The sequence below is a fragment of the Cryptotermes secundus genome, unplaced genomic scaffold (assembly GCF_002891405.2).
Source record: "Cryptotermes secundus unplaced genomic scaffold, Csec_1.0 scaffold26, whole genome shotgun sequence".
NCBI classification, from domain to species: Eukaryota; Metazoa; Arthropoda; class Insecta; order Blattodea; family Kalotermitidae; genus Cryptotermes; species Cryptotermes secundus.
Window position 1 is genome coordinate 1,242,860 of NW_019743656.1, and position 14,982 is coordinate 1,257,841.

General features: G+C 37.1%; 1 protein-coding gene across 1 annotated transcript in view; it reads right to left on the reverse strand.

The window, feature by feature from the left end:
* Positions 1-12,598: 12,598 nt before the first annotated feature.
* The window catches only part of LOC111874142 (protein mesh), a 34,675-nt gene continuing 32,291 nt past the window's right edge, over positions 12,599-14,982 (reverse strand). Inside the window, exons 20-21 of the mRNA XM_023869378.2 lie at positions 13,848-14,007; positions 12,599-12,692 (exon numbers count right to left, since the gene is read on the reverse strand). Coding sequence (XP_023725146.1) covers positions 12,608-12,692; positions 13,848-14,007 — 245 coding nt within the window. The 3' untranslated portion in view covers positions 12,599-12,607. The remainder of the gene's footprint in view (positions 12,693-13,847; positions 14,008-14,982) is intronic.

Below are 14,982 nucleotides of genomic sequence, written 5' to 3' on the forward strand. Positions count from 1 at the left end.
TACTAACACTCAAATGCTGTCCTCGATATCAGTTGATTAGAAAGGTTAAAAAATACTGTTTATAAATATATGGCCGACATACTACCAGATCTACTTACAACCTGTCAGTCAGAACGGAAGTCGGTTGTAAGTCGATGACCAAGTGTACATTGTGCTCGCTGTGTGATATGATGGTGTGTATGGAAATAATTGCTAGTTAGCATATGAAGCATATAAATAAACTGTTTGGGAAATTACACAATTTAAGGAAAATTATTCAATGGACTTCTTTCCAAGGTCTCTGGATTCGAACCCAAAGTTGTAATGTGCGGTTGGAAGAAACATAAATTGAAACTACTATTATATATGAGGAGGCTGTCAGATTCAAATCCAAGACATTTTGGATAGTTTCACAGTGCATGTAAAATATTTGCCAAGTGTCATTAAGTGATTATGATGACTGGAATATACAGCCAACATTTTAGGTTATGCAGTCTGTCTTAATCTATTGGAGCGCCAAAACGTGGTATAAACCATTGACCTTGTAGTAGTGACGGTGTAGATGGGGTGGGGGTGGTCATACACATGCCTTGCACCTCTTTTGTTTGTTTCGTTTCTGTCACCACTCTGACGTCATTTTCTAAGGACCGCAGTGGCAGATCATTGTAATCACCACCCTGGGCATAACTCCATACTACTACTACTACTACTACTACTACTAATAATAATAATAAAAGAAAAGCATTAAAGTGTTATGGATTTATTATCTTTTTTATTGCTCGTGGGGTGGGACTAAGCCCCTTGTACTGTGGCCACTTCTGGCCTATTGTACCAGCCCCAGATGATAGGTGAGGGTGATTGTGGAGCAATTGGTGGAATGAAGATTGGCAGGGGAAACCGAAGTACTCGGAGAAAACCTGCCGCGGTGGGAAGCCAGCGACTAACCGCTTGAGCTATGGCGCGTCCCTTCAATTTATTAAACTTCTGAAATATGATACAAACTGATTTCCTGTTTCTATGTATTACTGAACATTACAAAGGATAAACATCATGTCATAAAGACAAAACTTCAAGCTACATGCTAACAGCTTCATACTGGTTTCATGCTTGGCTTATTCATTGACTCAGAAGATGGAGGCGCAATTTTCCACCGAAATGTATGGTGATTTTTAATGTTCTACACTGCGTTATACCCCAGAAAATAAAACTTATGATCACCACCGAGGTGAGTGGCCAGCTCAGGCTCCTAGAGTTTTACTGCCAATGAAATATATAGTTTTCTCTGATTCTGTAACACTGCTTAATTATTTTGTCCACTTCACCGCATATATTATAGAACGACAGAATGATAATGAATGGTCGTGGCCTGTTTTAAATCTTTGTACGTGTATTCGTATCCCGGAACTAAGGAACACCATGAAACCTATTGGGACAGCCGTTGTGTCGACCGAAATTAGAGCCTGGAACCTAGCGGATAAGAAGACGGCGAAACCCTTCAGCTTGACGCTCGATGCAGGCACTACCAGATGCAGTGAACAGAAATGTCCTCAGTCCACACTGGGGCTTAACCCGGCAAGAGATACGACTCAACCCACAGAGTTCACTCCTGTCGACAAAGGCCTCCGGACGTAATCTCAGCCAAGAGGCCTGTTATCATGAAAAGATTTGTTTCGAGATTTTCCTCAGTCTCCTCAGGTAAATATTACAGTATTGTATAAAAATATGCCACGCCTAGTTCCACATATTACAGCTAACCTTTCACAATAATACTACCATTGTACACCGTATAACGTATGCAGTTTCACAACCATCAAATACGTTAGAAATAAGAGACGTTGAACACCGGACAAGTGTGTCTTACGTCAGCAAGTTCTCAAGGGCAGACCCAGGGACGTGTGCTGACCGTGATGTTACCGAGCCGCTGGCAATTGGAGGCCAGATAGTGCAGAATTTTATATTAGGTAATAAACACTGTGCGCACGCGTGGACTGCGAGTCCCCATACGGTGTCTTTCGGCCACCTCAGCTTTACTTTAAAGGTCCCCATATGGTGTCCTTCGGCTCTTAAAGGTTAATGTAGTTTTGAGAGACAAGTGATTTAAGGAAAATGTAAAAAGAAATCGTTTACTTAACTGACTGTATAACCCAACTCCGCCATTGGATATGGTCGTGCGCCCACCGACCGTCTGCAAAGCATATGTTCGTCTTCCAACAAGCCACCTTACAAGACATTTTAGTACAAAATTACACATTTCTTGTTTATTACTTCCTAGCTACATGCCCATCCCATTGTATTCCCCATTTAACTATCCTACCAATACTTGGCAACGCATCATTTTCCTTCATTTTCTGCTTCAGTTATCTCTTCTTACGTCTAGATATTGTCCTAACAGCTTGTTTTCACACACTTGAAAATTAATTTGTTGTCCTTAACTTAGAAGCTACGTTTCAGAACCATACGAGACAACTGGTAAAATGAAGCCGTATGTGTGCCCATCTTCAGTCTTTCTAAGGACAAGAGATTAATTATGCCTTTTTTTTTTGTTTATTATATACAGGCAAAATCGGCGAAACTTTAACGTTCCATTTTAATATTATCCTCAATTCTCCAGTATCTGTTTTTCCATGAAACATGACCACAATTTTTCATTCGCCTACATTATTTTACTTCCTTTTGCATGCTGCACAAACTGCTCATCTGAATGCCCTTTACATTGTTATAGCAATATTAGCTCTGGTAAGTGAGCATGCTTCTGTCAATAAAGTGACTGGCTGTGGAGCTGCACGATCGAGGTTCGATCCTCCATCAGAACATATTTTTTTAACTTCCACGCCCAACAGGTGACACCAAAATATACCGTGGGGCCCTCTCCCCGAATGGCTTAACACCCTCCTTCACGAAGATTCCAGGTCTAGAAGGAGTGGATGTTTACCTCCAAGCCTCTCTACGCTTCTAAAGTCTAATAATTGGACACACGAACCAGTTTGTGCTCCCAGATCAAAAACAAATTTCCAAGTTATGTAATTATCTCCATTATCTTGTTCATTTATCACTCTTTTAAATTCTCTTCATTATTTTGTTTTGAACTGTCTACATTCTTCACTCAGAAGCCTGGGTTTCGTGACAAAATAATCGTGCTATAATCATATAGTTTCCGAATTTTAATACCTCTGAAATTTAAAACGTCTGAATGTGAACCTTCGCCTGATTTTGATTTCCATGTAAAAAATGTTGCTCACACTCCGCCACTGCAATACTTGGTGCACTATCGATAGGGGTTGTATCACTCGATGAATCGAAACCAACCTCCGTATGCATATGACCTGCGGCGACATGTGGGTCGTTGCGCGTGTTTCGAGTGGATGGTTGACCTTACATGTCCTCAAGTTCTTGAAAGTGTGTGAGGTAGATCAGTGTTCAGTGCCGTAAGTTGTGTTAACTGGACCACTTGCAGGTATTTATGCTTTCATATTAATTAGGTTACATTAGATGATGTCTAGAATGTTAATAAATATCTTTACAAAACTTTGCATGCTGAATGGTAAATCGTGGTACTTGCCCCTGCGTTGTGTGTAATCATAACGAGGCGTTGTTCATTGTAACTTTTATAATTATTTATTACACCCAGCAATCGCAATGTATATACTAAAATTGCACATACGGGATTATAAAATGCATAAGAACTACATGCAATATTTGCTAATTAGGACGAAGGACTAATTGTGAAGTTTATAGCAATTTTGGCGCTTTTTTGTAATGAGGCGCTTTTTTTTTTTGTATTAGGAACGAACAGCTTGGAAGTTAGTAACTATTTGTTTGCTAATTTTTGAATTTATTCCTAACCCATTATTAACCAGAAATTATATATAAATTAAAATGAATCAATGATTGCGAATGACTGTTGACATTTTGGTATTTTTTTTATGGCGCCAACGCGAATATTTAACGGAATCTAATTATAATATATATTAATAATTACCGTACTTTACAAAGTTTGTTGTAAATTATTTATCCATCTTTATCATCAGACTCATAGAAGTGTTCTACTGGCCAGGATTGTATAACAGTTGTGATCTATATAAATTATCCCGCATTTGATGTAAAGTTGGAGCAATATACGTATTACTCTTCGTATTATTATACGTATTATTATTCAAAGCCATGTATTTCAGCAGTTTTTATCAGCAGTGACAATATTTTGAGGTTAGGCAGTGCTCTTTAGATTTATTTCCAAGTTGAACAGTTTGAAATGAATGATTGTGAAGATATTTCAATAATTATGTGAAACTACTAAATTGTATTCTACATTCTAAACAATTAAGTTAAATCTGTTAACACTATGATGACTAGAAGTGATCGCCAAGATGATTTCATGCCAGTATTTGGAACAGGCCTAAGACAGTCAATTCAGATACCTCACTCGCACATTTGGAGAACATTTGGAGACCAATCCTGCGATTGAATTTCGGCCTTGTACCTTCTATTCTTGTCATTGAATTCAGGATCTGGGTTTGACTGGACATGACCTCTTCCCTCCACATCCCTGTCACTTGCCCATTCTATCCTATTTCAGGAACGTAAGTTTGTTATGTAACTGCTATATGAACAGTAGACCAATAACGAAGAATATCATGTAGTGGACATCTTAAAGGAATTCTTTACAATTAATCTAATCATTAACAGAAAAAGAAATAGGAGAACAGCTTTTAGAAAACTTAGTTTGTTATTTAGCTTATATGTGAATATTGGGCCAGAGAATTGTACCACTTAAATAAATACCTATCTTACAGGAATTATTTATAATTATTGTATGTAGTAACAGAAAATGAAATAGATGAACAAGCATTAGATAACTAGTATATTGCTTAGCCTATATGTTAAAAATGGGGCAGTGAAACATACCATTAAATAAATGCCCATCTTACAGGAATTATTTATAATTATTCTGATTGTTAATAGAAAATTAAATAAGTGAGCAGCATTTAGAAAACTTAGTTTACTATATAGGGAAAAATTGGCCAGTCAAGTATAAGTTTTAGCATTTATTTTAATGAGATTACTTTTAATTATTTTGTGATTATAATAGTTGTGTACAATTATTAACAGAAAAACGCACTCGCCAATACGTCTTCATGGTGTAATTAATGCCCAGTTAGTTAAGCACAGGGATAACTTATTAACTGAAAAATAAAACATCTATACAACACTCAGAGCAATTAAGTTATTATTAATATCTGATATGTGAACAGTGAACCAGCTTAGCACAATATTTAGTATCCATCATAATGGGAATTCTAATTATCAATATAAACTTACCAGCTGAACAGTTCTTAGAGAAGTTAGTTGATTATGTATCTTATATGGGAATATGGGACCAGTGAAGCCTAACATTTGGTGTCTGAATAGAAATCACCGCAATCTGTGAGCCGATTGTCTAGAAAATGTGGGAGCCTCGACGTCTCACAACCCTATGGTCCTTCATGGACAGTTACAGGGATAGCTTTAGCGGCCTCCGTAGTCTAGAGGTAACGTTCCCACCTCATGACTCGTAGTATGCGGGTTCAAATACCCGGTGGAGGTCGTCGAATTTTTAAGGGCAGAAAAATTCAGGGAACAAGTCCTCCAGGAGGGACTTTAAGCCGTGGGTCCCGTGTCGTAACTTTACGGCATGTAGAAGAACCTCATACCTCCAAAGGAGGTCACTGAGCCAAAATTGCGGACGTTTCCCGCCCAACAGCAGTCACTAATACCTCCGGTAGATGGGGGAAGCATTATAGATACTTCTCAGCCAGTAGAGAGCCGGTCTCGCTGGCTGGGTGGGACTGATGGTAAGCACCAATACCGGTAGGATATAGAGACTGGTAGAAATTATAGATGGAAGCACAATGGAACACTACAGGTCTAAGTGCATGGGGAAACCCACCCTCTATAATAACTAACTAACTACAGGGATAGCTTTACCTCTTTTTTTTTCCCCTTACCTTAATGGAAATAATTCAGATGGCTCCTTCAGCAGGTTAGCAAGGCTAATACAGATTGTAGCTACTCTTTTTTGTGTCATAGGACTTAATGTATTATGGCAGAAAAATACAGATTTAATACACTCAATACATATTATATTTAAGCATCCTGTTGCACTCTACACTCCTATATGTAATAATACAAATACCGTATTAAACGCATTAAAGATGAGCAGCAACACACACACACAGGGAGCGTGCACAGAATAATACATGAACGATGCTGAAAACAAGAAATAGCCGCTGCAGCACATGTAGACACAGAGCAAGTATCCCTGTGATTTAAAACTTTAAATTTTAAATTTTAAATTGGAATTCTAAAATCAAATTGACGAGCGTATGTTGGTGAGATTGTAAACAAAACTGACAGACTGGTGTTTTAGATTTTGGATTGTGTGCAGTGTGACAGATATGTAGTGAAAAATACACCTGATGATGACCACTTACGGCTGAAACATGTAGTGTAGAGGAAGAAAAGACAATGAACTACAACCAAATAAATTGTTGCATTCACAATGGCATTTGTATTATTACACTCGATACACACATGATCTTCAGTTACAGAACTGCAGGTACCATAAGTTTCCCATAATTTAAAACCATTTTGATTATTTTATTTACAGTATTTTTATTATTTGTCAATTTCAACACATTAGATGTATTTTTAGTCCTTTTTAAATTTTCAGGCTTTCCTGCAGAGATTTTTTATGGTTTAGCACAGTCCTTCCCAGACTGTTAGAGCCTGTATAAGTACGGTATCTTCACATAACAGGATGTTATTTGGAATGTTCTATTTGCTTCTGTCTAGGCACTTGCTCTCAACATATTCTTTCCATTTTTCCAAAAGTGTTTTGTTAACTCTTTGACATACAGCACCATCTTCAGTAATATCAAAAGCAGTGCATTCTGCCCACACAGTGTATATTTGTGTGTTTCATGTGATTCTCACAGCAAACAGCATCTGTTTCTGCAACAACATTAATCAGTAGGCCTTCATACTGGAGATCAGGTGTGGTTTTTGTGAGGTAAAGACTGAACATTTTATTTGGATGAAATTGTGATTTCAAAGGAATAATGTATAATTCCCAGTTGTGAGAGTAGTAAATCGCTCATTAGCTTTCAACTTCTCATGGGGTATATATTTCAGCCATTTAGGTTTTCTGGTTAGGTGGCGTGAATTTAGGTTTTGTGTCCAGTTTAGCCCTTGCTGGCATGTGGTCACTCATTTAGGAGGTTTAGTTGTAAGTATTTCTATGTGTCTTCTTTTTTTATACCACAGGTTGTAACTCGACAGGGTTGAGCATCACGACAATGAAATCATTGTGAGGGGGGGAGAGATAAAAAGAACTTTAACAGTCTCTCGCTGTGTATGGTTGCATTGGAAGGACAAAGATTGAAGAAAGTGAAATTTAATTTTGCTTTAACCCATCTTTCAGTTCAATGCTGAAAGATAAGTGGCTGAATCTACATGAATATTTAAGCAGAAACTGAAATATATAAAGTGACATGTTTTGTATGTTTGCATACATTGTACTGTGAATTCAGTTTATAAAGTGTTATAAGGAAGAAATGCATAAGGTGAGTCAATAAGATGTTTTCTAGCTTCAACATCAGTGAAGACATTAGTTGTCATCATGAAGAAATGCAAAAGGTAAGTCAAATTGTGCTCTAGTTTCAGCATCAGAGAAGACAATGATTGTCATCAGGAAGAAAACACATCACGTGAGCTGATGATATAAAGGGATCTGAATTCAACTTATAAAATGTATAAAATATTTAAAGAAGACATCGATTTTCATCATGAAAAAACGCATTAGGTGATTCAGTAATTATATGAAGTAAACGAGCCTTTGACGTTGTTACTTACAAGGAAATTAATGCGGAATTGTGACATTTGCATTTCATAAACAGAAACGTAAATGATGTAATAATTTCTGCTTCAACAAATGAATGTATCATAAACTGCACGTATTAGAGCTGGATACTTCTGCTGCTAGCCATCAGGCTTGCAATGCTAACAAACTTGTTATTACGAGAAGAAATTGTTCCCTTAAGCTTCATGAGGGGTATTGCCAATTTAATTTCGTTTGTAGTTATTATTTATTTTCGAATTTATGGAGCATTTTTACAGACACGATAAATTTAATTTCTGTTCTCCACTGAAGAAAGTGTCAGCATTTTGTTTCTTTTCCAACAAGTAGGAAATACTGGACTGAAGACGTCAACTTTGACTTACTTTTGCTTTTGGTTTTCATTCCTTGCATGACTTGGCCTACAGAGTGTGTACTTGATTAAATTGTCCATTTTAATTTATACAACTGCAGTGAATACTCACTCAGTTGTCTACTTTCCATTATCACCAATACTGAAGCACACAGCATATCAAATCAAAATGAAGATACACATAAATGAAGAAAGGGCAAGTACATCAGCACCACAGGTAAGGTTTCTGAATTAATTTTGTTAATTACTTATAATTTGTGTTTGTTGTTATTCTTATGTTTGTTTTTGTTGTTCTTTTTGTTTCTTTTTCAGGTCCCCACTCATATCTTGTGCCTCAACATGGCGAGCGGGTGAAACAAAGAACGATGCATACTGAAAATTTAAATAATTGTTACAGTAATTTCCACACCCTCCATCTTTGTGAAATTGTTTTATCCATTACATGTGTAAGGTTATGTTTCGACTGGCTGTTACATGTTTTTTGGCTTCTAAAGGGTTCTGATGATGGTGGATAACACACAGCATTACTGGGTTTTTGGACTTTTTCCATCATCTGGAATTCTAGGAAACAGAAAACACATTTCTATTTCCAGGCGATGGAAAAAGTCCAAAAACCCAGCAATGCTGTGTGTTTTTGGCTTGTTTGGTAACTAACTCGGTGGCATGTAGTCCATAAGCGAACTGTACCGACCGAGCAACCACCGCTCATCGGCGAAGTTAGTGCTAACTTAAGCAAATAGAGGGTGTCGTGTGATCAGTGCAAATGATCCCCAAAATAAATTGTAAAAAATGACTCGCTTAATGAGTGACGTTTTGCATAATGAGTGACGAGAAGGGAAGTCCTGAATTGTGCGCTTGCTACATCAGTCTGTGTTTAGCACTTGTTCCGCTAGCATCTTAGTGTCGCTTGTGATCACACATTTTTCCAAACTTGTGTTCAGACATATTATTTGTGATTTTCTTTTGTGCAAAGTTTAATAACCCTTGCAAAAATGTCCCCAAAGAAAAAGCTGCAAAAAGACAGCCATAAGAGAATAAAAATAACCATAGAAATGAAACGTAAAATCATTGAAAAGCGAGAACGAGGTGTGAGAGTGGCTGATCTAGCACACACATACAGTCGGTCTACATCAACGATTTGCACGATTTGGAGTTGCATTGTGTTTCACAGCAAGAAGTTGTGGAGGAGAGTTTGTCAGAGGAGGAGGTAACAGCAAAGCAACAATCTTCTAACGCAATAAGAGAAATGCTGAAAGCATGGGAAACTGTTGCATCATACATTGAGAAGCATCACCCTAATAAGGCAGTGGCTATGCGTGCTACAAATTTATTTAATGATAATGCTGTGTCGCATTTTCACCAAATTTGAAGCGTCGGCAAAAACAAATGTCTATAGACAGCTTTCTAGTAAAAAAGAATTAGATATATATCATAAATAATAAACTAATTATTTCGATTTTTTTTTCTGCAAATCGAATTCGCGTTCCAGGTTGGTTCATTCCGCACAGAAGAAAAGATGAAGATGATTCATGCTCCTTAACAATGTATATATAATTTTCTTTGAATAAACGTTATACATAAAATTTTTTGAGTCTGTTTTTCGGCATGGAACGCATTATCGTATTTTACATTAATTTATATGGGAAAAATTGTTTTGCGTAACGAGTGTTTCGCATTACGAGTAAGATTCTGGAATGAATTATGCTCGTTAAGCGAGGCTCCACTGTATGATGGAGATGTAAAAAGCATACTGAATTATTGTCAGACAACCTGAAGGGAAAGAAGTTCTTGGGAAGCTTGAGCATAGATGGGAAAATAACAACAAAATGTGGCCTACAGAAATAGGTTCTGAGAATGTGGAATGGATTCATCTGGCATCGGGTTAGAGCTCATTGTATAGGGTATTTCTTGCCTAGCCGAGTGGCTTTTTCCTAAAAAGGACTGTGATCTAAGGAGTTAGTTCATATGTTTGTTAGTTGGTGGTTGATTAGTTATCATAGTAACCAGCATTATTTTTGATAGCAGTGTACACATTTTAGGACAACAAAATACACATAATGTTCTGTAACATACACACATAATGTTTTTACCATATACATAATTATTAATACAAATTATTAATTGAAGTAATCTGACCTGAAATATTCAGTGAATAGATATGAGGAAATTCAGGTATGTTAAAATATTTCTGAAATTAAAGCAGGCTTTCAGTTACACTTTGAAACAGCATCAATATCAATATGTTTTATATGAAAACTGAACTCTGGTGAGTCTGTATAATTTGGGAACTTCTGAAGTTTCAGATGCTGAGGCAAGTTCCATAATGAATATCTTCCTAAATTAAAAATTTGAAAAATTACACTGTACAATAAAATGAACAGCTTACTATTTCTTTAAAAAAAAATCATAAATTTTAATGTGCTGAATTTCAGTCTGAGCTCGAACACTCTGTATCTCCCACCATTTCAAAAAGAAAGAATCAAAACTTAACTTATAACAAATCGTGAGATAGCCAGCTGGCATGAAATCAGTTTTTTGCCAGTCAGAGCAAAACACAATAATCTCTTAACAAATGGCCTTTCATTATCCGAAACTGCACACTAGCCCCTCTCCAAGCTGAATCTTTGTGAGACATTGCACATTTTTGTATTTTCTCAAATAAATTACAAATGTAATTTTCTAAAAATGTATTTGTATATATTATTTTTATATTTTTATTCTTATAATCTGTGTGTAAAAATACAACAAAATAATCTAATACCACTTACATATTAATAGGTGACCAAACAACTGTAACATTTACTGCCATGTAGTCAACTGCATTAGTTAGTGCTGCAAAACTTAGAAGTTTATCTGTGAAAATGAACCTAACCATAGAATTTGCCTTCAATAATAGATACACAAGGTTGGACTCTTGTTTTTGTTTCTAAAGGTTTAAGCCTTTGGTTCCATTTTAAAAAGTTATAGGCTTGAGGTTTTGTTTTTCCAAACAAACCTCAGTGATCTGCAGTGCTAATGTGGCAGATGGCAGGGTGGTAAGTTTTGAAGTTACTTGCATCATCTGCAAACATGTAAGTACTTGTGTAACTTTACACTTAGCAAAAAACCACTGTTGTATGCTTTTACAAAACTCACTGAACACTTAGAAATAAAAAATTCTAATCAAAATCACATGCAGATTGTGTAATTATTAAAAAAATTATACCCTTAACACAGCAAAGAAGTATAATCATGTAATTGTTAGAGATGTTTGAAGTGGTTTAAATTGGCAGAGTGAAGGATGGACAAGCTGGCAGACAACACACAGCAATAGATTCTGACACAGGTGAGGCTGTCATGCCTTTGTTAGAAAATACGCTTGTTTATAAGAGGCCAACACTTGTTATTCTGTCATTATATGGTAACAAGTAGTTATGAATATGAACATAAGATGGCAGCAATAAAGGGCAGTGGAAGGTATGGTTAGTTTGTATTTCACCATTCATTTGCTGGAAAGAGTTGACAATGTACCTCTAGACAGAACCTCTAGACAGCAGCAGCTGTTACTCTATCAAATTTAGTATCTTAGTTTAAATGTAGCTGTCTTCCTAGAACTTTTTTCAAGATCACAGCATGGACACTCAGTAAAACCATGCTTTCAAAGTGTCCCTCGAGAGCTATTATAATGTGTAAGGGGGAATCACTGTAAAATAAGTATAGTGTGACATCACAGAATTTTATTGGGCCCCTATACTAGATCATAATGTCATTTCTACAGCATCCTATTATTGTCTATTATTCTATGAGCAGGAAGAGAGAGCACTTCCAACATCGTAATAATTACAATTCAAGTCTCAGTTAACTTTCTTCATTTTCTGCTTCCAGATGTATCCAAAGCTAATTTAAATATTTCATCATTCCATTTAGACACGTACATAACCAGTTAATCGCCACAGACTGCCTACATAGCACTATGTTGAGGCCACGGAAAGAAGTCTCATGGATTGACTGCCTCCACATCACCCTCCAGTTGACTAGTCATCGTGTTTTACTTGAATGTCAGGTAATGATAAATATAATGACAATCCGACTAACGACAGGCGCCTTTGACTGGTTGACAGAGGCGAGAGGGAAATACAACAGTAGGCAGAGAGTGGGGAGCCTCAAGCACCATTACCCCCACCACCCATGAGACATCCTTCCATAGCAGCTATATAAGTAGCCATATAGTAATTCTTATTCTTAAAAGCAAAGCTTTCTACAGTTCCTCCTACACTTCAGCTTGCATCCTGCCAAGATATTGTGTCAATACACAACTTGTTCCGAATACTGTCACCCAGGAAACAAATAATAAAAGGAAGTTTGGTTAGAAAATTTCAAATAATTTACACTTGATGTATGAATATTCAATTAACTTCTGTTTCTCGTCTCTTCAATGCTGAAAGTTCATCATTATCTAATTCCTGAAGTTTAGTCAGTTGTGGTTCTATCCTGAAACACACACAAAAAGACTTACATCTACTGTCATGAAAGGAGTGTCTACCAATTATATACACATATATGAAACTTCCTCATCCTGCAACCAGCCATGTCCTGGTTCAGAAATGAAGTCCCCAACTTAAAAACCATGTTAATGATAATGTGCTGCCTGGTCAGGGCTATTGCACACCACAGGGGACAGTGATAGATGAGTATGGAGCAGTGGTAGAATGATGGTTAGCACAGGAGAGTTGAAGAAAGGTGGAAGAAATCCTGCTAAAGTGGCATATATAAGAACTATGAATCTCACGTGAATCACCCAGGACTGAACCCCAGGCCCTGCAGTGTGAAGCCAGTGCCTAACTACCTGAGCTGTGGGAACAGCTTCACAAAATTAATTTCCAAATTATGTATACAAACTGTGGCCTTCTGGATCTCCAAAATATACTCTGAGGGGGTAGAGCCTTACTTTACAAGCTAACAAGTCACTCAATTAAAGAAGAAATTCACTGATTCCGAAGGTTCATTACCATATTCACAAAAGCACATCACTGGTCCATCTCCCAAGCCACATGAATGCAGCCCACAAACTCCCACAATATTTATTTCAGACCCATGTTAATATTATCTTCCCTTCAGTGTATAAATATCTAACTGGCCTCTTCCCTGAAGGTCTGACAAAAAAGTTGTATGCATTTATCGTGCTTTGGTGTGTGGTACATGTCCCAGCCATGTGACGCCAATCAGTCTAATGTTTGTTGAACATCACATATTAGGACATTCTTCTGTACTGTGTTCTTGAACACTCTCATTAAAGTGAAGGTCCAAGATATGCACAAACTAATACAAGTATAGCCTTGTATTTTTAGGTTTATAGACAGGAATATAGAAGATTCTGAGCTGAATGGTTTAAAATTCATATGTTCGTGCTATAGTTCAGACTAGTCACTTACTTCACAGTGTGGAAACTTCTAGTTCTATAAAAGTCCGAAAATTTCTTGATTGTCTCAGTGACCATCAGTTTCTGCATAAAGTTACTTACATATGCCACATATGTTATACTAAAAATTTATATGTAAGTAGGGGCGAAACTCAAAACATAGCTGATGAGTGGAAACTTCATCTGTGTCAAGTTTCTGTGACACAGAGAACAGCTTCTGTACTTACTTGATTGAACGACCATCTCGAACATCATACACTTCTTTCTTCTTTTTTCGTACCAACAGCTGGTACGCTACACAGACAAGTCCTAGTAAAATGGGCACAAGCACAGCCAGCACTATGCCTGCTGTGATGCCAGCCTGTCGAGACGAGTACTCTTGTTGACCTGAAATATAGTTATTTACACCCAGTCTTCAGGTTCACTTGTTCTCTAATATTTTTGAGATTTGAGGTTCGCACATCAGTGAACATTAAGACCATAGTCTTCTAGTATGTGTCATTGATAATATGGTGCAACATTCCAGAGGACAAAGTTTTCAGTACTTGTGTTAAATCTGTGCTTTTATTTGGCTGTGAGACTTGGCTGGTCACAAATGAATTAAGGAGGAAAATTCAGACATTTATTAATAGATGTTTGATATATATATTAAGAATTTGGTGGCCTAGAACCATTTAAGATAGACAGCTCTGACAGTTATCAGGGCAAACAGATATAAATATGGAGAAAAGGAATCGAAAATTCAGATGGATTGGCCACACACACTGAGGAAGGATGATGTTTCCTCAAGGAAACAGAGGAAAGGGGAGACCAAGAAACAGCTGGAGGAGATCCACTCTGAGAGAAGCTGGAAGAAGTTGGAGTGAGCTGAGGTATTTAGCGGAAGATCAGGACAAATGGAAAAAGTCTCCAGATGACTTATGCCCCTGATGGAACTACAGAATATATTATTATTATTATTATTATTATTGAGCCGGGATAGCATAGTCAGTTTAGCAACTGGCTACGGACTGGACAACCAAGAGATCGGAGTTCAAGTCATGGTGGGGGCAAGAATTTTCACTTCCCTGTGTCATCCAGACCAGCTCTGGGGTCCACCCAACCTCCTATCCAATGGGTACCGGGTGTGAAGCTTACCACTCTCCTCCAACTAGTGCCAAGGTTAAGAGAACGTGAATCTATACATCCACTCCCCCATATGCCTTCATGGTGTAGTGCTTAATTAGTTAAGCATGAGTACAATTTTACATTTATTATTATTATTATTATTATTATTATTATTACATTCCAGAGAACCACAGGCTTAAAGCTATCTTTTCCTTATGTTGAGAGAGTAATACAAATCCTGTCATTGTTTTGTCA